Here is a 25,175-nt window from a genome sequence, read left to right on the forward strand (position 1 = left end):
ATTTTTCAGGACTGGACCATAGAATAACAGATTTAAAGGTTTTATTCCTCAAAGGTCACTTCCAGAATGACAGAGAGAGGAAAGTGTGGGAATTCAAATTGATAAAAACATTTGAGTCATTAACACACGGACTAAACCTGGCATCTGGATTTATGACCCACTACATGGACACACTCCACAGATAAGACTGAACTAACCAAGAATCTTGGAAACTGTGAACTTGTCTGACGAATGGATCTTTTGAATCCCGAAAGCTCACAATTCTAACAATTTTTTGTTGGCCAGTAAAGTTATCACTCCTAAAATACTTTGATAACAAGTATCTACCACGATATGGATTTTTCTAACATGGTACTATACTATTTTTTCCTTTAGTCAGTAAAAAGTGGTCAATAAAGTCATCTCTACATATAATAGTTTAAATTAAAATCATCAGGAAACATATACTAACACATAACATAGTATTCACTATTGCCTACCAAGATATTCCAGGCGATTTGATATACAATACCATGAGTGACAAAGACCTTGCGAATCTGGTTTTATGTCTGCTGAAACTGAACATTTGTAATATGAAAAGCAAAAAAGCAGTCACCGAAAATTATATCTAAATATTTCTCTGTATTTTATGTACCTATCAATTTATCATTCTATTATCCTTCTATACGTCCACTTTTTCCAAGCTCTTTATTAATGCGCTGTCCTTATACTTACGTCATAGCCTGATAAATGGACTCGATTCCATAGCGCATTGCAAATTCATCCACTATTTCCTGTGCAGTATCCTCAAAGTAAACCTTCCAGGCTTCATCTCCTTTAACTTCGGGGATCTTAACAATGCCATTATTCTGAACTTCTGTCAGGTAGTGAAATAAGTTCTGTGGGAAAGAATGTTTTATAACGTCAGGGACTCCTAGACTGTGAATACTGCCGGCTGGATACATAGTGTTTTTGAAGCTGAAAATTCTAAGTCATTTAGTTCTCTGATTTATATGAGGATGAGGTGTGTGTGCTACCTGAGCAATAACACAATTTACTGCATCAAGTAACAGGCAACAGGTGGCTAGATATATATGATATTTTCTATGGCAGCCGGATACTTCACAAGATATTTGCAAGGTTCAAAGATAAAACACACCTAGTCAGCCTGCTGGCAAAACACATCCTTACTCTGGAATGCTAAAGCATTTCCATCTTTCAACCATAAGGTAGAAGAATGAAAACAAATTGAAGAAAAAAAAAAAAGGAAAAACAACTGCAAGATGAGATATGGGACTGGAACTACATTACAGCACGTCTATGTTTGCCTGCCGGTGCTACCTATGAATGTACAATACAAAACACTATGGATTTGTTTTGGAATAAAAACAAAAAGATATTTGATTATTCTGCACATGTTAACTGTTCCACATTTGAGTTCTATTAGATACCATATAATAAGAGATTCTTTCCTAGTAGCATAGGTTTTTGGAGAGAATATCCATGTATTATAGCACCAAACAAAGCAACGGGTATCAACAATCAGCAATTATAACTTAGTGTAAATATTATCCAAGAATGCTCCAGATTTTCCAGGAACTCATTCTGTATGATAAACTTGGTTATTTTCATTTATTTCTTTATTTATTTATTTGATCAGTTATTGGTGTGGCACTGTTGTTTAGCAACATTTTGGCTAAACTTTCTCAGTTTTTGTTGCATTTTAGGTTACCCCCTCCCCACAAAGTCATGTCTCTATCTCTGATGCTGACACCTATATATATATATATATATATATATATATATATATATATATACCAAAATGTTCCAATATAATCACAAGGTCTAGGAACACACAAAAAAAAAAAAAAAAAAAGAGAAAAAGGGGTCACCTTTTCTTTTTTGCAATGTAATTGACTTCAATGAAATGCATTGAAGTCTATGAGATGCCGGACGTCCAATGCACACAGTGTATAAAATGACGGATGTCGTCTGCGTGGACGTCAAAATAATGATCATGTTAATTATTCAGGGACGTCGTTTGCAAACAGCGCACATTATTTTTTAGTTGTTCACACACTGTTTTTCTTTTTTTACTGGCCTTTCACTGTTTCTTCTATTAAATTCACTGGACTTTTCAATTAAAGATACACCCAAAGGCCACCAAAACTAGAATAATTTACCAACAGCCATCATTGCACTGATGGGCGGCCAAACAGCAAAATGACGGAGGTAATTTTAAACACAAAATGACGGACGTAATTTTTCCTTTTAAAAAACGAAGAGGATTAAAAATAAAATATAGCCTATTACTGATGATGACACTTTTAATTGACACCTTTGTTTGGTAGATCTAACCTGCCCCCTATTATTATCATCTGTGTACACTTCTGTTTATTTGACCTTTCTCTTTCCTCTGGGTACTGTACTTCTCTGCTTGTTTGACCTTTTTTGTTTCCCCAATGTATATTGTGTGCATTTCCCAGTGAAAGAATCAGCAAAAAAGTAAAATTGATTGACTGAAGTGATGACAAATTGACATTATATAACATCATGTTATCATCTTATTTTTCTTAGTGACAAGAAAAACTGATCATGATCCAAGTGATACCTTTTGAAACCAGTTTAAGCCATGTTAAAATAAATAGGATCTATTTATGGACTTACATAAAACACAAACATACTGTATAATATAAAAAGCAAGTGTTAAAATATTGGAGCTGATTTACTAATGTGTTCAAATTGACATTTTTACCAGTTTTTCTCTGTCGTTTTTACTAATGTTGTGCGCCATAAAAATCTAAAAAAACTGAATAACCTGTCATTTTGTGTTTAAAAAACTTGAACGCATTTTGCTAAAGTAGGTCCTAAATAATGAGCATGTTCAATATTAGGATGGCTGTAAGCAAGAATGGCCATTAGGCTACCAATTTCCCATTGACTTCAATGGAGTATATTATTGGGCTAGGTTCCCATGACAAGATTTTATTGGGAAAAGACAGCCGCAAATCAATTAAAGATTTACTTCTGTCTCAGTTGCACTTTACATTGTGTAAACAGCTATTCTATGGACAGCTTCCGGAAATAATAGGCATGTAGATTATTTTAACGCCCGTTCTTTAGAAGATACCGATGTGTTAACACAGTGCCAGGTAACCCCTTTAAGATGTCTCAAGAATACTGAATACAAGAATACTGAGAGAAATACTGAGCAAACTCAGGTTACATATTAGGGATATGGCTGGACTGCTAAATGCAAAATACTATTTTAAATCTGTGCTATATATACTGTAGATTTTTGTATTTATATAAACTTTTTAATTCAGATTTCTGCTAATGTCAACCACAAATCTTACCTCATGCAAACAAGTGTACTGTACATGATAAGGGGGCACGTTTTCTTCTCCCTTGATTTCTACATGGATTTTCAACCTAATTGCACCAGAGACAGCAGATTTATCTGTTCTTTTTTCTGAGGAATAGAAAAAGACAAGTCAGTGAAGAACAATTTTGCCTTCCTGGAATATTACTATTTCCACTGTCTCAATATTGAGGAGCTGAAAACAGATGCAAATTCCCATTTTTTGAATATATTAGCTTAGCTGCACATAGTCATTTTTGTTACACTAGAGATAAAGGAATCTTTGTCCTAATTTGGATGCAGGAGCTTGTTCTTGCGGCAGTACAGTGGTAATGGATGCTGTACACACAGTTTTATTTCCTCTGCAAATGTTTTAGGCTTTGGCTATGTGTATGTATTTGCCAAACAAATTCATTTCCATCAACGGGTGCAATGTTCTCACTGGCCTCATATGCACAATCGTATTACACTGCAAGCTGAGCTGGGTGTGCTACTGCAAGCATAGTATATAATAACCTCAAATCTTTCTAACCTTGTGTACATGATATATATATATATATATATATATATAGTGGTGCCTTGGATTATGAGCATAATTCGTGCTTGTAATCCAAAACCACTCTTAAACCAAAGCAAATTTCCCCATAAGAAATCACTGAAATTGGTTCCACACACTAAAAATAATTAATTTTTTTTAATTCCGAATAACATGTAGAAAAGATTAAACAAACATTGAGGAACAGCTAATTGTGTGATAAGTTACTGTAGAGTATAGCCAATCAGCATGTGGAGTAAAATGTATACTATGTGCATAAACCTGAAAAAACAGCAGTAGTTTGTAGAAACACGATAGAACTGCAGATCCCCATAATGCAGTAGCGTAGTACAACGGGCTAGAATAGAGAAGCAGGGCTGCTGTCAGAGGTCTGTTTGGTCACATGACAGCAATAGGGAAGGGGTGTGTTCAGCATGGACCAATTGGGAAGTGAGTCACAGAGCTGTGCAGGAGGACAGTGACAGAAACTTTTCTATACAGCAATGTGAATGGCTGAGTTGAAATGCAGACAAATTATAGTAGCAGTGTGTATAGCTGAGTGTGAGTGCAGACACATTATAGCAGCAGTGTGTATAGCTGAGTGTGAGTGCAGGCACATTATAGCAGGAATGAAGATTATGGGAAACACAAGGGCTGACAGAGACTACGGGGAGCATGAAGGAGTGAGCAGGACATATGTGGGCACATGCATGCAGCCTAACTTTTATCAAACAGTTCGATTAACCCTACTGTAGACCACACTATGCAGACCATGCCCCTCCCCCACTCCTGCTCCCACCCAGTAAAGGGAGCTCTTAAACCTAAGCAATGCTCTTAAACCAAGTTACAATTTTGAAAAACTGAGCTCTTCTTGCTCTTAATTGAAGTTACTCTTAAACCAAGGTACCACTGTGTGTATATATATATATATATATATATATATATATATATATATATAAACAATACATAGAAAACTATGTACCCATCATGTGCAATACAACCTATGATACAACTGTATGATATTATGTACACTGTATATGTTTATATTACGGATCACTGAATTCATGCACTTCTTTTATCTTGTTCTATCTGTTGAATTCCCCCTGGGATTTAGGAACAGGAAAGTGGCTGTTACTGACTCAACTCACATGTGAACAGAGTTACCGTTTACACCAAATGTAGCTATTCCTGCCGATACTGTTAATCCTAAATGTTACAAGTGTTGGGCTAATTTCTGCATTGTTGCAGTGTGACACTTTTTATCACATTATCACTATCTTTTTATCACATTATTCACTATCTTTTAACAACTAGTGACTGAGGATTGTGCATAGACACACCATATTGGTTATGCCTACAGGGCCCTGAAGATATATATATAATTCTAATCTGTATCTTTTATTTTATGTGTTTGTTTTTACCCATTATGTTGTCTGCCTTCTGATTAAACGTACTGTATTTTCCGGCGTATAAGACCACTTTTTAATCCCGAAAAATCTTGTCGGGGATCGTTTTATATGCCTGGTATGGTCGACCATTTAGAAAAAAACAAACAGTTAACTCACCCCAGCCGGTTCCCGGCCTCCGCACGTCTTCTTCTCCCCTCCCGTTCCCCTGCGCAGACAGTGTGACATACACTTGCTGCGCCCGGGATGCCCGAAGCTCTCCCGAGCAGCCGAGAGTCTAGAATAGAGAGTGAAGAATCGTACATCACACTGTCTGCGCCAGGGAGCGGGAGGAGAAGACGTGCGGAGGCCGGGAACGGGCCCGGATGAGTTAACTGTTTGTTATTTTATTCATTTATCTGCAGTTAACCCCTGTCTGATAGTAGCAGCACTGCGGTCAGGCAGAGGGGTTAACATTTTCCGGCGTATAAGGCGAATCCCTGACAATCTGATTGAAAGTCAGGGGTCGTCTTATACGCCCGGTCGCCTTTTACGACGGAAAATACGGTATCTATGTTTTTATTACTCCTTGTTCATTTTTCCCTATTTGACAGGACATTTCCCAATATGTCATCACAGATTAGGTTAGAGACTACAAGGTTTTGAGGACTAAAATTTCTTTGAATTTCTTGTATTCATGCACTGTTTACATTGTAAAATGATTATGATGTCACTGATTATGAGCTAATGCTGACGTTAAATACCAGTCCCTTATCTCTGTAATGTGTGTGTTGCTTGAAAAAGGTTTAATTGGGAAACTGAAACGTTGTATTGCACTTGATGGGTGAAAAAAATTCCCTTCTTTATTCACTAATACCGCAGTGCTGTCTCATCGCTATTTCTGTGGAATCAAGTGGATTCAAGTGGAGTCAGGGTCTGGCTTCCAAGGGTTGTTCACCCACTTGAGCAGTTTGCTGCACAGTGACGTCTACAAACTAATATTTGTCTAGAAAATTATGTACCGTATTTTCCAGCATATTAGATAAATTGTCGTAAAAGACGACCCCCAACTTTTCCAGTTACAATAAAGAGTTTTGAATATACTTGCCGCATAAGACTACCCCTCTTCCGACGCACACCAAAAAAAAAAAAAAACATCAGACAGCAGCGAGATCTGAGAAGCAGATAAGGAGGTACAGTAATACTAGAAGGATATAGGGGCAGAGCAGACGGGTGAAACAGGTGTGTTTTCCTGGGCACAGCGCTACCCTACCATATCTCTTTTTTTTTTCATACTTTGGACGCTTGCAGCTTGCTCTGACCTTCATCCACTTGCCGCATACGGCAGGAATGTGGCAGTTTTTAGCTCCTCCCACAGTATACAGCAAGCACAGATTTTCCAGTCCAATTCCGAAGTTTTTCCGCACCCTCCCTATAAGACGTCACCCCACATATAATATGACCCTTGACTTTTAAGAAGATTTTCCTGGGTTAAAAAGTAATCTTTTACGCAGAAAAATACTGTATATATTACAGCAGAAGCTAATATAAAATTATTAACTTTGCATAGGTAAAAATATATGGCATTAAATATGTGCTTCATTAAAATAAATTACATAACAAAATACTATGGCTACTACATTCCAATTTCATTTAAATTGGAATGGGGGTGCATGCGGCCTATTTTAAAAACCAACGCCAGGATGTTGGTATATAATTTGATCAAACCATATTGCCCCGTGTACCACATGCGGTCGCTGACTGACACAGTATGGAGTTAACCAGTGTGAACCAGGGGACCTGCACGTGGTACACGGGGCAATATGGTTTGATCAAATTATATACTAACATCCTGGCGTTGGTTTCAAAATAGGCCTAGCAGCATTAGGTGGAATGTGCAGCCGCTCCTTTCTCTCCATGTCGTATTTCATAGTTCTCCCTTTTCTGAGCAGCTGGCACTCCCCTTCATAAGACCCACATGACCCAAATTGGCAGGATATACCTGTGCTCACATGTCAGTACCTTATGTCTTTCCCATTCTGTCTGCAGCAGTGGTGGTGGATGCAATACCATATTCATACATGTGTTGTTTGGGGGCATCCTTCCCCGCCGGTGGTGCCGGCTGGGTTTTGGTGGGGCATTTTGGGTGTGGTCCTGTGACTTTGGGGTTGCAGGGCCATTCCATGGCCTCCCTTCCCTGCATGTGCACGCTTTGTGGGGTTGGCGGTTGCTGACCGACACAGTGTGGAGTTAGTGTAGCAACCCGTGTGAACCAGGGGACCTGCACGTGGTACACGGGGCAATATGGTTTGATCAAATTATATACCAACATCCTGGCATTGGTTTTAAAAATAGGCCTAGCTGCATTAGTATCAGCCATAGGTGGGATGTGCAACCGCTCCTTTCTCTCCATGTTGTATCCCTATGTAATACTATGTGTATACAAACGGCAGGGATTCCATTAAAATCAATGCAATGTTTTTCTTCATTTAATAACGACCGATGCTGCAACAGCAGCCGTTATTAAATGAAACAATGCGTTGTGTGAACATAGCCTCAGGCTGCATAAGGGAGCATAGCGGGGAAAGGTGGACGTATTGGTATAATTACGACGTGAACAATGTTTATGATCATTATTCGAGGCCAACGAGATGGACGATTTTCCCCCAGAGTGGGAACATAGCCTAAACTTGTCTTTAGAATATTTTTTGGATCCAGGTGACAATCTTTAGTAATGTATCCCGTGGCACAGTAAACAAGGACCAGAATGACAGGTAGGCAGGCATAGATGACCTTCTAGGGTGCCACTGTCAGTCAATTTTCTATTGACCTCATTGAAGTACATTGTTAAATTTAATATGCAGCCATATTTTTACCTCAACATTATTTTACTGCATGTGAACATATTTTTGAGGACACACAGGTTGTTGAAAGCAGTAATGGAGCAAAGAGTCATTGGACCCTTATCCCGTCACTCACTATTGTAGGCCACATGACTGTTAGGTGATCAAGAGTGTGCATACGCTTGAACCATGTTTGACATCTGTGGGGTCCCTGCACTATTGGTGTTCCTGTCATTCTTTTATGGACTAGAATAAAGCATCTTTCTCTTTGCAAGTGCTGGATCAAGTGCTTTTTCTTGGATATGATGTACACATTTGCCATGTGTGGATTTGTGCACTGAAGGATTGTGAACTGACATTTGTTTATTGAACAGGCTGCTTTAGACCTACAAGAGGTGGACAGTGGCTCAGGACTTCTGTTCCCGGGCAGTGGTGGAGGAAGTGAACCCCGTTCATCAGGGTGGGAATAAACAGAGAGTGAGTTTATTTTATATACTTTTATGTTGGGGGGGGGGGGGGGTTGGCTACTAACCTAATGGAGAAACTACCTGCAAGGCGACCTACCCATTCTAACTGTACAGGGCACAAAATGGGCATTATTATTATTTGCCGTTATTTCATAATGACGGCCGTGATTATATAAATATGTTTCCCCAAATAAATTGCCCCAAAATGACAGCCGTCCTCAAAGACAACCATGAAATTGCCCCCCAAAAAAATCACACATAGCCTAAATATGTTTTTGCAACATTAAGAAATTGAAAGTCAGGATCTTCAGGAACATATTGGGCAAAGGTGACCATCTCATTACATAGATGGCCAATAATAATGTTCATGATCTTAATTAGTGACTGTCCATATAACGAGACGGCCGCCTTTGCCTCATATGTTCCTGAAGCAAGAACATAGCCTTTCAGAGGATATTACAGACAATACACATCCTTTGTCTTTGAATTTGTCTTTGGCATTTTTTTTTCTTTTCATTATGGTGGTAAACTTTTCTATAATTCATTTTTGCAGTTTGAGAAGCGTCAACAGATTCCCTTAGAAGTGAAAAACTGTTTTGCACCATGAAGTTTTTTGGTTACACACCAGTCATCCACTGGGATTGAAACTGAAACTGTTGTAATGCATCATTATTAGAAATATTTTTATTTATTATGTAGTTTTTGCATACATTATGTTAATCTTTGCTGTATGTATTTTTTTTGCTATGGGCTGTTGGTGTTCACTAACAGTATATTATGGCTATTATAAACATTCTGATATTTGTTTTGTGGCAATAGGTAACATTTTAGGATTTATCTCTTGCTCTTTTTCTATATAACTATTTTACATGATATATAGTAGGATCTTTTTCTTGCATTTTATTAGCATTAATATGATGTTACATGGTCTCTGTCAGTTGAGTGGGAACACGTCTGCATTTTGGCTCATTTACAGAATAATGCAGTCATTTAATATATCATTGTTGGTCATTTGTGTAATGTTTCATTCTCCCCTGGGTGTAGGAACAGCGTAATTAGAGTTCTAATTATTGTTCATTAATATTATAATTGATTTAATAACATATTTCTTGGACTGAAATTACAAGTTTCTAAACAATGATTTTTCATCTAGACTGGTATTGGAGCTAATGTTTTAGGGTTGCCAATATTTCATTTATTTGAAGTTACTTCACTTCATTTATTGCATGGTTTAATTCAGAAGGTGTGTACATAGAGATGTATTGTTAATGCATTGTCTCTTTGCATCATATGATGTGTTTATCCTATTTCTATTAAACATCACTAACAAACTAGGTTAAAGGGGAACTCCAGGAAGAAGTTAAAAAAATGAAACTTCTGCAGAAGCATAAAGCATTACTTACCTATCTATTCCATTTTTGAAACTACCAAAATTCCATTTGTTTTGGGGGGGTTTTGTTCTATTTTGTGTTTCTGCACTTCCTGGTTTATCAGTTGTACACAGTACTACAGGTTCCAGAATGCAATGCTTTCCCTCAGCTGTTTATCACAGTCCTCTACCCTATCCCCCACCCAAAGCTGTTGCAGAACATCTAGGCTGTGTTCACACATTGCAGTTTCATTGTGTTACTGAATTATTTGCAGTAATTTATGATTTCATTGTGGTCCCACCCACAAAGCACACAGTTATTACCTGTAACACCACACAGCATGCTGTATTCTCTACCTGTAACACCACACAGTGCTGTATTCTCTACCTGTAACACCACACAGCACTGTATTCTCTACCTGTAACACCACACAGCAAACTGTATTCTCTACCTGTAGCACCACACAGCACGCTGTATTTTCTACCTGTAACACCACACAGCACGCTGTATTCTCTACCTGTAACAGCACACAGCACGCTGTATTCTCTACCTGTACCACCACACAGCAGGCTGTATTCTCTACCTGTAACACCACACAGCACACTGTATTCTCTACCTGTACCACCACACAGCAGGCTGTATTCTCTACCCGTAACACCACACAGCACACTGTATTCTCAGTTTCATTGTGTTACTGAATTATTTGCAGTAATTTATGATTTCATTGTGGTCCCACCCACAAAGCACACAGTTATTACCTGTAACACCACACAGCACACAGTATTCTCTACCTGTAACACCACACAGTGCTGTATTCTCTACCTGTAACACCGCACAGCACGCTGTATTCTCTACCTGTAACACCACACAGCACACTGTATTCTCTGCCTGTAACACCACACAGCACGCTGTATTTTCTACCTGTAACACCACAGAGCACGCTGTATTCTCTACCTGTAACACCACACAGCACGCTGTATTCTCTACCTGTAACACCACACAGCACCTGTATTCTCTACCTGTAACACCACACAGCACACTGTATTCTCTACCTGTAACACCACACAGCACACAGTATTCTCTACCTGTAACACCACACAGCACGCTGTATTCTCTACTTGTAACACCACACAGCACACTGTATTCTCTACCTGTAACACCACACAACACACTGTATTCTCTACCTGTAACACCACACAGCTCGCTCACTGTATTCTCTACCTGTAACACCACACAGCACACTGTATTCTCTACCTGTAACACCACACAGCACGCTGTATTCTCTACCTGTAACACCACACAGCACACTGTATTCTCTACCTGTAACACCACACAGCAAGCTGTATTCTCTACCTGTAACACCACACAGCACACTGTATTCTCTACCTGTAACACCACACAGCACACTGTATTCTCTACCTGTAACACCACACAGCAAGCTGTATTCTCTACCTGTAACACCACACAGCGTGCTGTATTCTCTACCTGTAACACCACACAGCAAGCTGTATTCTCTACCTGTAACACCACACAGCACGCTGTATTCTCTACCTGCAACCCTACACAGCACGCTGTATTCTCCACCTGTAACACCACACAGCACGCTGTATTCTCTACCTGTAACATCACACAGCAAGCTGTATTCTCTACCTGTAACACTACACAGCACACTGTATTCTCTACCTGTAACACCACACAGCACGCTGTATTCTCTACCTGTAACACCACACAGCACGCTGTATTGTCTACCTGTAACACCACACAGCACGCTGTATTTTCTACCTGTAACGCTGATATTAGAATAAAGTAAAAAACGTTTTGAAATTATTATTTTTTTTCATTTCCACGCACATATTATGATCAAGCATCTGTTTTCTTTGAAGTTAAGCCCCACAATAAGGCTCTGATCCTCTCTGCCGTTTAGCATAATTTACTTGTGTTACTGCATGATTTTTGTGAATACGCTGCAGTACTGCAACTGCGCTGCAGTACTGCAACTGTACTGTACACTGCAGACACTCCAACATGTGTGAACACAGCCCTAATTTCACTGCACACTTCTGCACAGTTAGAGAAATCAGTGCAACACCAGGGGATTGGGCGATCTAGCCAAGCCTCCTGTGAGATCACGCCCTGCCCCCTGTCTGCATCATCAGCCTGATCTCAGCAAACCAATCAGCTACCAGTGTGGCAGAACTGTACCGATACGGTAATACATTGTATAGACACATATAGGGCGCGTTCACACTACGTACATTTCAGTCAGTATATTTCAGTCAGTATTGCAACCAAAACCAGGAGTGGATTAAAAACACAGAAAGGATCTGTTCACACAATGTTGAAATTGAGTGGATGGCCGCCATATAACAGTAAATAACGGCCATTAGTTCAATTTAACAGCCGTTGTTTTAAAATAACAGCAAATATTTGCCATTAAATGGCGGCCATCCACTCAATTTCAACATTGTGTGAACAGATCATTTCTGTGTTTTTAATCCACTCCTGGTTTTGTTTGCAATACTGACTGTAATATACTGACTGAAATATACATATACTGACTGAAATATACGTAGTGTGAACATAGCCATAAAATGTATATATATATACATATATAGAAAACAAGTTTTTCTTATCCGGAGTCCCCCTTTAAATACTGTGTGTGGACCTAGCTAATTATGTTTCCCACATGTGAATATATCAAATGCATTGGTTGGCTTTGATTTAAAAATTTTTTACCACCATTATTACTTGGACAGCTTAGAAGGATGCACTGAAAAACTCCAGGTAAGCTGTCCTCTTCTGATGTGGATGGTAGAGAGAATTCTAATCATATTTTAAGTGTATTACAATAAAGTACAGATGTAGCCTGTGTTAACGTGATCATAATGGCGCATTTAACTCGACATTCCAATTGACTTAACATAGCTCCCTGACAATTGTTGCGTCAGGGATCATGTTAACCCTGGCTACATCTGTATATGGTTCTGTCAGAAGTTCTGACCCCTGATTAAGTCAGTAAAGGACAGCATACCTTCTGGAGGTTTTTCAATCGACCCTGCTGTGCTATCCAAGTGAACGGTATGCTGTAGCAAAAGGAACAGTGGCGCAGATGCCCATGGCAACAAATATGCCCTGGCAGTAATGCAGTTAGTGTCTAGGGCACACTGTCAAACACAGCCACACTCCCATCCCAACTTCAGAGACCAAACTGGTGCCGGTTTCAATAGTCTAACCCTGTAGGCTGCTGTACTTACAGGATTGACACGGGGAAGAGCCCCCCACACACACACTGTGGCTCATTGGCAAGAGTTCCAGCGGTTACTATAGCAGCTAGAGGCTCTATTTCACCAACAGATCTGACGACAGATTATCTGTTCTCTGTTTATATTCTGTTCCGGGGTTTGGCTTCAAATCTTTGGCAGATAATCTGTCGTCAGATCTATTGGTGGAATAGGGCCTTAAGTCTTGCCCAAATAGCAAATATTGATTAGATTTTTTTATGTTAATATCTGCAGTGTTTTAGAAAAATACAGATTACAATTAAAAACTTCAAAAAAACAAACACATAAATAAAAAGTGACGTTTTAAGGTTTTACATCACCTTTACTCTAATTCCTGTAAACCACCTAGGGTCCAACAGCACCAAAGGGAATTCACCAATTAGTGCCTTGTGTCATAGTAGTGGATGCACACAGGGAAGTCCACAATCCCCCCAGATGTAGACACAGCAACAACTTGAAAATTGGAGAAATCCCACAGCATCCGTACAAATTAATGAATCTGTCTTTATCAAGCATGGTCTTTATCTGGGTTTTGATAGATGTCTATTTATTTATAGTCTCTATCTATCTATCTATCTATCTATCTATCTATAGCGATGATCCATGGCAATCCAAAAATTGTGAAAAAGAGTAACAATTTAATTTAAATAAAAAGATGTTACAAAGTGCAACACAGTTCTTTTTCATGATTTTTGGAGTGGTGTGGTTTATCTCTATACCTAACTACCAAAGCTCTGGTCTGAACCTCGTTCGCTGGCATCCATCCACTAGGACCTGTTGTGTTGTGCTGTTTCCTATATATCTATCTACCAAATGAGAGCACCACACCTGTGACCATGGGTGTAGTAGTTACATCCACTGAAGAATAACGATAACACATGTAGGATATCACTTCAGAAACAATGTGGGAGATTTATCAAACATGGTTTAAAGTGAAAGTGACTCAGTTTCCCCAACAACCAATTAGATCCCACCTTTTTTCTTATTTTCCAAGTCTGTGAGGAAAGAAAAGTGTAAACTGATTGGTTGCTAGGGGCAACAGAGCCAGTTTCACTTTACACCATGTTTGATAGATTTCCCCCAATGTGTTTATTTCTCCCAATATTGCAATGTCTGAGTGAGAGATCGAAACATTGTGGTATTTGGGAGTAATAAACACCCTTATGAATGCTGCACCACTGGTAGACACCAGGGAGAAGGTGCAGATTTGCCGCTCCTCCCTGGTGTATGCCAGACATATCCCCTGCTCGCGTGATGGGTGGGTGGGCGTGGTAAGTTGGTGAGGAGGTGTGGCCAGGATCAGGTGAGCAGGTCAGGCTGGATTCATGAAGAGACGTGTGCTTCTTAGTGAATCCGGCAGGGCAATTGGGGGCAAGTACGCTGGTCCTCATAAATGTCTCCCATTGTTTTCAAGTGATGTCCTGCTGGGGTAATTCTTCAGTGGATCTATCTATCTATCTATCTATCTATCTATCTATCTATCTATCTATCTATCTATCTATCTATCTTTCTATCTATCTATCTTTTATCTATCTATCTATCTATCTATCCATCCATCCATCCATCCATCCATCGCTATAGACTAATGTATCAATATTATTCAGTTGATTAAGATGTTATTTCTGTAACACATCTATTTTCTCAGCAATAAAATACAATTAAAATGTATACAGTAACACAAGATTGATGCGGAAAAGAAACGAGTCCAGCTCCCGGCAAGGTGGAATCAAGTGCGTTGTTTATTGTATCTCCGTCACCGTACACACGTGCGGCATGCCCCCAACTGAAGCCTACGCGTTTCGGCTGCTACACCGCAGCCTTAATCATGGCGCCATGATTAAGGCTGCGGTGTAGCAGCCGAAACGCGTAGGCTTCAGTTGGGGGCATGCCGCACGTGTGTACGGTGACGGAGATACAATAAACAACGCACTTGATTCCACCTTGCCGGGAGCTGGACTCGTTTCTTTTCCGCATCTACTCAGGACACCTGTTGGAGTGTGAGCCCGTGCTGTGAAGCTCGGTGGATGGGGTAAGCTGGCTTTTTTCCGTTCATGACACAAGATTGAACAAACTTCATTTAGAAACAGCCACAACTCAGCTTCCATCCTTCTGCTGTGCTCCATTCTATGACTAACCTTTGGCATAATCTAAAATCAGCAACATCAGGGAATGTACAGTATCAGTTCACAGTCTGTAATAGACTCGAGATGTTTCTGTTACTTGAAGCATAAACTTATGTAGATGAAACAGCTTTGTCTTCACAATCACAAACTGTTCAAAGTATGAGCAGCCAGGTAAGAGATTCACAAGCCTGAGATGCCATCTATACTGCGTGGAATAGGAGGTAAGCAATTAGCTCTGAATAAGTGATGGGTCAGATACAGCAAAGGTGTAAATTACAGCATGAACTTGAGAGGGAGACATGCTTGAAGTTTAATTTTATATTACTTCTTGATGACTATGTGAGAATCAGTAATAAAACCACACGCCCACCATAAATACCACTGATGAGTAAGGAAATAAATGTGAATATGAACAAGATATGCCATCAATGCATCGGATATATTTGAATCATTTCAAAGCTGACTAAGTGTGAGACGGAAAAAGTTGTGATCTGTGAACAGTTCTTGCTAACAAACTCTAAGTATTACCTCAGATTACCTCAAAGTCAGTAAATAAATATTTCAACTAAAATTCCACATCTCTCTCTTGTTTTCTCTCCCACAACAGAACTTGCTCACTCGTTTCTCCAGTGTAGTTCTGCATTGCCCATACTATAAAACTCTATAAGAGACCTCCATAGTCTTCAGAGAGTAACAGTACCCACTTACTGCTACTACACACTAATATTTCCCACTAATAATTCCCAGTAAAAAAAAAAACACATTCTTTAATGCGAGCTGACAGTGTCACAGAGGCGGGTTTGTGACATTGTCTGTACCTACCCCCTCCTTGGTCTCCAATGTATCTTTACCAAAGACTCTAGCCCACCCCTGCCACCTCCTAAAGGATTGACAGCCAACTCATCTTTGGCTGAGTGTGATTTAAACATGAGCCGACTACAGCCCGAAGTAAAGATAATTTTTACCTAAGACACCGGATCACAGAGCAGCGCTGAAGATAAGTATACAATGCTCCTGTGATTGGCACTGGGAAACTGGCAGCACGGATATATGCATATCGGTCCTGTCAGTTCCCCTTTAACAGTGACCCTCTTTTTGCCCCAAATTGTAATTGTAGTGTTCCCATCACTCCAGCATTAAACATGCCTTTGAAATGCTTCTTTATATGGAAAATACTACCTTTCTACCTCTAATAGTATCTTTAGTATCCTTCTATTAAGTAAAAGAAAGCAGTCATTGATGCGTTTTAATGAAAATGCCCCATTAGTGTCCTTTCTACAAAAATAGAGCTTCCCATGTCTTAAAATGCACTATTCATGCCCCTATAATCGTGTCCCATATGTAAGTGACGATACAATAAAAGTACCCTCTAGTGCCTTTACTTAGCAATAGCATCCCATATTAATCCCCCACAGAATGGCCCACATACTGTAGCAATAGTGCTCACTAAGTAAGGCTATGTCAACACAACGTATGTTTTTCATAAATCACGACTGTTGTTACAATTTGCAACAACGGCCGTGATTGATACAAAACATACGTTGTATAGGAATTAATGGAATCCCGGTCGAAGCGTATACACATAGTATACTCTTTGGCTGGGATTCCATGCGGCTGCACAAAAAATTGACATGGCCACACAGAACATGTCAGTTCACACAATGGAGTGTATGGCTCCATTGTGTGCAGTGGTAAATTGGAGTGGGGGTGCCTGTATCCAAATTCACCAGAAATGAAGAGCATCCAGCCTGTACTGCAGTACTGGCCAGGATGATCTTCAGTAACATTGGCCGGTGTTTCACACTGTGTGAACATGGCCTAAGTCATCTTATCTGTCCTATCAGTACTGGCAGTTTTGTGCCTTGTCAGACAAAAAAATAAAATAAGAGCATTACCCTGGCATCAGACTACATCTTTTATTCAATATATTGTCCCCCACTTCACCAAAAATCTGCATCCAACATATAGCATAGCGAATTCACTACTACAAAACACCATGTAAAGTAACACCACATATAAAATGTAACAATCTCCCCATACAGTACAGCATTTAACCCCCTCATGGCCATAGCAAAGCACAATACCATCATGTTACTCTAAACTCTTTCCCTTACATTCTCCTGGCATGGTCAGTGTCTGTAATGAGGCAGGCAGTTTACATGCCTTCTCTACTAGATGACATATGGGATGCTAATACTGTTGGTATTTTACACCAGCCCTTACCATCTTGCACTGCACCCCCCAGCATGCATTCTTCCAAAAGCCTAGCAACACCACAGCTTTTGGTAGGCATATTTATACATGCCTTGATCTTTTTTTTTTAAATCATTTCCATTTTTCCCATGATCTTCCCATCATAACGTGTTATCTCATCAATATATAGATGAACATCTTTTAACATATACATACTCGACTAAAGATCCCTGTTCTTATCAGCAACTCAGCTCTCGTTTCCGTGTTTAATAACCTTGACACTATGTTCACACAATGCTTTTAAGCCGAACATACAGACGTATTTTTATACTTATGGATATAAATAAAGAGCAAGTTCATTGATTTCACATGGTTCTCTATAGTGAGGATTTACCCTGACTCTTAAATGTCTAATGGTGTTTTTTTTTTTTTCAACTTTGTTTTGAACGTTCCACATTGGGAGTTTAGTTAATGATCTGTTCCACAATCTGGTGTGGGCCAAGTACTTGCTATTAAAATTGAACTTTTTCCATAACTTGGCTTGGAAAATGTAGACTATTTGATTTTGAATTCCATCTGCTGATGTCTGACTGCAAAGATGCTGTTTTGGCTGACTTAACAATGCATCAGTACTAAAAAGGTTAGTTGTTAGAGATGAGCGAACCGGGTTCGGGTTTGTGTCCATCCGAACCCGAACGATCGGCATTTGATTAGCAGTGGCTGCTGAACTTCTATAAAGCTCTAACGTTGTCTGGAAAACATGAATACAGCCAATGACTATATCCATGTTTTCCACATAGTTTTAGGGCTTTATCCAACTTCAGCAGCCACCGCTAATCAAATGCCAAAAGTTCGGGTTCGGTTGGACTCAAGCATGCTCAAGGTTTGCTCATCTCTATTAGTTGTATTCACAAAGGTTAATCAGTCACTATTTTTCATTGCAGCTTCTAAGATTGCGTTGCTCAGCTGTAATTCTTTACTTCTTATGCTTTTCTCTTTTTTTTACTTTAAAGAGTCACTGTTGTTAAATTTTTTTGAGCAGAAATCAATAGCCCAGGCGATTGTAAGAAACTTTGTAATTGGATTTATTAGGCAAATATGCCATTATCTGCATTTAAAAAGCCTTTTCCCAGGTCCCCTATCCTCTCCTTTCTGTCATCCACTGCTCAGAATCAGGAAATCTCGACAGTTTTTTTTTATCAGTCGGATCCTGTCTGAGCTATGGAGAGGGGAGGGGGGAGGAGCGAGATCAGTCCATAGCAGAAAGCAGATTACTCGGGGGGGGGGGGGATTTCAGAGTGCTATTCAGAGGTCAGAGAGGTCCGTGGTGACATCAGAGGAGAGAACCTGGTCATGTAGCTGTAACCCAACCCTTTGTTGTCCTGTTTTGGTGCCTCATCTCACTCTCTCTATAGGAAAATCATGAAGATAGTGGGGAGAGCTTCAAACTGCTTTTGACACCTTTATTCATAGCCTAACTTTGCTTTCTGTGAAGGCGAGTATGGTACAGTGGTTAGAGAACATGGCCTGTCCTTCTGAACAAGCCATGATAGCTCACTACATGGAATTTACTTGTATTGTGATCTACAGTATAAGCAGGACTGTTTAAAGATATGTAGGACTATTTTTACACATGGTGTTTTGTCAGAATTTTGGTCTGTATTTTTAACCAAAACCAGGAGTGGGTCAGAAACACAAATAGGCTATGTTCCCACTATATCTTTTTTTGTCCATTTTACAGCCACCTTTTAGGGCGGTCACCACTCTAAGGCCTACATCTGTTATTACACAGTAGCATCTGTTATTCGTACAATAATGTCCAATATTCAATCTCAAATGGGCAGAAAAAGACCTAGTGGGAGCATAGCCAAAAGGTGCAAGTGTTTCCATTACAGTTTTTCTCTGTCGGTTCCACTCCAGGTTTTGACTATTTTTAAACTCTTCATTTATTCAGTAAGAATCTCAAAGTGCAAGTTTTTCCTGAAATCTGTAATATTTATATGACATTACATTTTGTTTAATTTATTACCATCACACACTAGTGCACACCACCACATATATCAACCAAAACACAGTGAAATAATTAAGGAACAGAAAGGAGTAGAAGTATATCCCATTTCATTTTCCAGTTGTTTTCAATATGTATTTTGCTCTGTTCACACAATGTAAAAAAAAAGAGAGAAAAGGTGTCTGCTTTTTCTATTTAAAAATACATCCGTTATTGCCACAATTTTATTGACTTCAGTGCAATGCATTGAAGTCAATGGGATGACGGATGTCCAATGCACACAATGTATTAAATAACGGACCTTGTCTACATCAAAATAATGAACATGATCATTATTTCCGGACGTCTATTGCAAACAGCTGATGTTTTTTTTATTAGTTGTTCACACAATTTTTTCTTTTTTCACCGTCCTTTGTTCGTCTTTACTGTTTAATACAACAGACTTTTCAATGAAAACCACACCCAAAGGCCAATTAGTAACTTCAAACTGGAATACTGTACCAACAGCTGTCAGACTGCTAAATGACGTCCATCATTTTAGACCCAAAATGACGAATGTCATTTTAAATGGAGCTGAAAAAATGGTGTGTGAACATAGCCTTTCACTGATTTCCTGAAAAAAATGCAGAGAACAGAGAAAATAATACTTAAAGGACAAGTGCCATGAAAAACTTTTTCTCAGTAATTGAAGCACGTTACAAACTTATATAACTCTGTAATGTGCTTCAATCACCTATCTGCCTCCCTTCCCTGTCTTTTCCCCCCTCCCGCCTCCACCCCCCACCAGGAAGTGTCCTAAATCACACAGACCTAATTACTGTCGTCACAGTCACCAGGCAGCTCCTTCTTGTGAGGATGAGTCATCAGCAGGAGGGCTGGTCTAGGTCCTGTTACACGTTACACCAGCCTCCCCCTCCTTGTCAGGTGACTCAGCTTGCTCAGCTCCGATTGTCACTTGCTTATCTTCTCTAGTGACATGACTCATTCACTCACTGAGTCCACGGCAGCAGGAGAGAGTATGCGGGGAGGGGAGAGCTGCCTATGTGCTGGGAGTCAGTCGGAGGGAAGATAAGCAAGTGACATGTGACAAGTGATGGCTTGCAGTTGTTCAGCCAATAGGAGCTGAGCAAGCTGAGTCACCTGACAAGGCAGGGGAGGGGGGGGCTAGTGTAACAGGAGAAGGAGCTGAGAGAAGAGCTTGGTGACGGTGCCGACAGTCATTAGGTCTGTGTGAGTTAGGACACTTCCTGGTGGGGGGTGGAGGGGGGAAAAGACAGGAAAGGGAGGCAGATAGGTGATTGAAGCATATTACAGAGTTATATAACTTTGTAATGTGCTTCAATTACTGGGAAAATGTTTTTCATGGCACTTGTCCTTTAAACTAAAAGATGTAACTTGTAAGCTTTATTTAGTCATTAATTGCAGATTATTCGATGTCCATGCTAAATGTAACTATTAAATACATGATGGAAATTGTATAAAATGTATTTATAACGCTCTAATTTTAGTATTGAATTACGTACTGTATCGTATTCACTGCATGTAAAAATATATCTTTAGGCCTTGTTCTCACAGTGTAAGTACTGCAGTACCGGCAGGATGATCTTTAGCATCAGTGAGTTCTCATGCGGGCACATCCGTGTGCACCCGCATCAGAATTCCCCACTGCACTTAATGGAGCATGCGGCCGGAGCCGCACGCTCCATTGTTGGAACTGACAGGGTTTTCTGTGGATAGCAGCCTCAGAAAACTGATATGTAAGTTTCTTATGTCAGTTTGCCTCAGAGTCAGATATGTCAGTTTCCCTTAGCCTTAGGCTAAGTTCACACAATGTATTTTTTCATTTAATAATGGCCTTGGTAACAGTGGCCATTATTAAATGAAAAAAATACATTGCATTGATTGTAATGTAATCCTGGCCGTAGTGTATACACACTGTATACACTTCGGTCGGGATTCCTTGCGGCAGCACAAAAAAATGACATGTTAGTTTTGTGTTGCCGCTATTCATGTCTGCTATGGTTAATTGGAATGTGGGCACACCTGTATGTGCCTGCATCCTAATCCTAAGGATGAAGTTCATCCTTCACCTACAAATGCATTACAACAATTTGTATTAAATGAGTAAAACTAAAACTTACTACAAAATAAAAAATACTACAAAATAAAACTTTTTTGTTTTCTTATACAAAAATGTATTGACTGCAAACAAAATGGCAAAATTATGTATAAATTGGTATACGTATTAAATAGTTTTATAGAAAAATAAATAATGAGCGGCATAGCTAAAATGTTTGTTTCCTTCCTTAGTTCCAATTTTATCTATGAGAACAAAAAACTATAACCTGTGATGTAATGTGATATTACTAGGGCATGCCATCACCGTATGATTGGTGGGGAGCCCAACATTCTGGACCACCATTCATCCAGAGAAAGAAATGGCTGCAGCAGTACTTCAGCGATGTGGACCACTTACTGATTTCTGTGCACACCAGTGGTGACCGCTAATAGATCCAGCAGTGGTATGACTATTGTGGAAGTTATCTTGGTTTTGGATAAGAAAGGTAATGTTACCTATATATTACATTTGGAATCTTTCACCACCATAATTTTTTTCCATATGATTACTTTGTATATTGTTTACTTCCTTTTCATCTTAACCTTACTTTGAGAGGTCTCTGTAAGGCATCAGATTATACTGTCAAAGATCACAGACAGTTTAGAGATATGAAAAATGGCATGGTAACAAATATCCTAACCAAATTTCCCTATTACATAATTTATCTGCGAACCGTCTGCTGCATCTGTGACCTACATATGTTTTTTTTTCCTTGAGACTTAATTCAGCTAACTGAATATTTTATAGCTTTACCTGGGTTTGCAGCTACAGTATTTCTTACAGAAGAATGGTCTGCTAATAAATGAAAGCTAATGTAATATGCCCAGGGTTAAATCATCTGGAAGACCACTGGAAAGCTAAGGTGAGCAGAAGTATACAGTATGTCCATTATGTTCACACATCAAATTTGGTATTAAAAAGTTTTTGACAGTTTGTTTTCTCCAAATGATGTATTTGTTTTAGTAAAATATAGATAATGGAAGAGAACAAAAAGAAAGAAAGAAAACAAAAAGCAGAACTTTAGATGTTAGTTCACAGAGAGTATGTGACCCTGTTGAGGCAAAGATATATGAGCGTTATTGCAGCACCTTTTGGCTATGTTCACACATGTTCTTTTTTAACATTGATTTGCAGGCCCTGTTAAGTGTGCCCGCAAATCACTTAGCCATTCACTTTAATGTAATATGCGGCTGCCGCCACACATTACGTTGTGTGAACAGCTATTATTTACGGGCACTGTTCACTGAACAGCATCTGGAAATAATGGGCAAGTACATTATTTTAACGCCCATTATAAAGAACGGGCATTAACATAAAGCTGTATGAACACAGCGGGTGGCATTGCATTGACTTCAACGCAATGCCGCCACTGCAGTAAAGAACAGACGCTGATTCCATTGCAATCAGCGTCCATTCTTTACTGGTGTATTATATTGTGTGAACATAGCCTTGGGCTTACTACACCATGCGTAGATACAAGAGAAGAAAGAAGCTGACATTTACTAATTTTAGGATGATTTCTACTGCATGACAAGTTACCTGACTCATAACGATAAGCTTCCTATAGCTTTGAAGACATTCATATACGTTAAACAAAAGTGAACTGTACCTGTTGCCCTCTGTGACCTCTTGACTATTCCCTGACAGATGAATCTAACCTGCTGATGTGTCCTTATAACACATGGGGCACTGAGAATGAGGGTAAGTTTCTTCCTCTGAGCCATTTCTGTGCAGTTTGCAGTTAAATCCCTAGGCTACAAGGTGGTTTGGTGCACTAGGGGTGGGCCAAATTGGTGCACTGGCTAGTCCTGCCTCTCCCTCTAGAAGGTTTATTTGACTTGTGTTCCTTTTTATATTAATGTTCAGCCTGCTCTGTCATTGTTCTCCTATTAGAGGATTGGCTGTAGTCTCTAAGACTAGGTTCACACTGTGTTCTTGCTGTTGGATATTTTTCCACGTTCCTGAATTTTTCACAACCGTATATTATGTCTGCAATAGTCATCTGCAATCCCCCAAAAAATGCACTAGTTGTGCATTGGTAATCTGTATTTTGCTTGTTGGCTGCCACTTGTGACATCGGAATTATGGATCTGTAGTTTGCACACATTACAGAAGATACTTCTCTAATGTCCACAAAATTACTTACATACCCATAGACTTCTATGGGACAATCCATGCTCAGATTACAAGCAATTCACAGATCTAAAAAATATATTTCAGTTATAATTTCCAACAGCATAAATCAAGTAAAATGTTGCAATTTATGCACAAATGAGCCTTGTGCAAAATTTTTGAAATTTGTTATGCCAGAAAAATAGAATGTGATAAATTGGCCCCATGGGCAGAATTGTTATTATTCAGGGTCTGGGAAAATAGTTCAAAGATTCCAAGAACACAATAGCCTAATATACAGCTCTCCCATATGTCCTGCAATAAGCATAACCCAATCCATACTATGACAAAATACATTTATTTTTAAGAGGTTGTGGTAGGGTAAATCTTTAATATTGAAATGCTATTTTTTACTCAAACAGTATGTTCATTTCTTGTGTAATTTCTTCTTTTTGGCTTTAGAAATATATTTAAATGTATTTGACTTTTGATTTATTACTAGGGCTATCATTGTACAAGAATTTGATCTTCAGCGATTAAACTGATTAATTGAGCTTTCCTTTTAGAGAATGTTATAAAAACGTCTTTTAGTAATAAACTCATTCCTCTAGGTCTGGCGGATCATTATATTCAGGTTATTAAAGGGATTCGTTTTGCTCTTTTTTACTGAGGTAAATTATGTTATTCACACTAGTTCTTGGATTAATAGATAATATTATTTTTATGTTATGGATATACTATAATTTAGGATGATCCAGCCTATTTTGACTGCAGTGGCATTTTGTATCATTTTATAATCCCACTGTATTTATACTGTACTTGGTCCATTTAACGTATCTTAACATGTACTTTTATTTTGTGTGACTCTAAAGCAAACTATGCTTCTGAATTCTGCAAAAATGAATAAATAAATGAATAAAACAGCATACATCCAAGGAATGGACCAAACATAGTCACAAGTTACTCCTGACAGGTCAATTACATTTAACCGACTGAATATTTAGACTGCAGCAAATGTCAGCATTTATTTCTACAGGTTGCTAACATATACCACCAGTGAAATCTTGAAATTTTGGTGTGAGCCCACCCTGAATTTACCAAAGGTAGTATTTTATTTTTTTATTCATTTTATAACTATAACTGGTCATGAGAACTTATTGGATATGAGTACAGAAGATATAACTGTCTGCTAGCTGTGGCTCAACTACTCTTTACAATGTTAAGTGGCTCCTCCCTGTTTATATTAAAATTTTGAATGTGATTATTGTGGTTTTAGAACAGAAATAGGCTATGTTCCCACAACGTTTTTCCTCTCTGTGTGTGCAAAGAAAACATTATGTCCGTCATTTTAAGTTCAAAATGACTTCCGTCATTTCGCTGTTTGGCCGCCCGTCAGTGC

The 25,175-nt window shown here is 39.1% G+C and overlaps 1 protein-coding gene across 1 annotated transcript in view; it reads right to left on the minus strand.

The window, feature by feature from the left end:
* Positions 1-25,175, minus strand: part of UNC13C (unc-13 homolog C) — a 393,542-nt gene that overhangs the window by 186,309 nt on the left and 182,058 nt on the right. The window contains exons 11-12 of the mRNA XM_069982623.1: positions 3,336-3,451; positions 715-878 (exon numbers count right to left, since the gene is read on the minus strand). Of these exons, the coding sequence (XP_069838724.1) occupies positions 715-878; positions 3,336-3,451 (280 nt within the window). The remainder of the gene's footprint in view (positions 1-714; positions 879-3,335; positions 3,452-25,175) is intronic.

The sequence above is a fragment of the Dendropsophus ebraccatus genome, chromosome 1, assembly GCF_027789765.1.
Source record: "Dendropsophus ebraccatus isolate aDenEbr1 chromosome 1, aDenEbr1.pat, whole genome shotgun sequence".
Taxonomy (NCBI): Eukaryota; Metazoa; Chordata; class Amphibia; order Anura; family Hylidae; genus Dendropsophus; species Dendropsophus ebraccatus.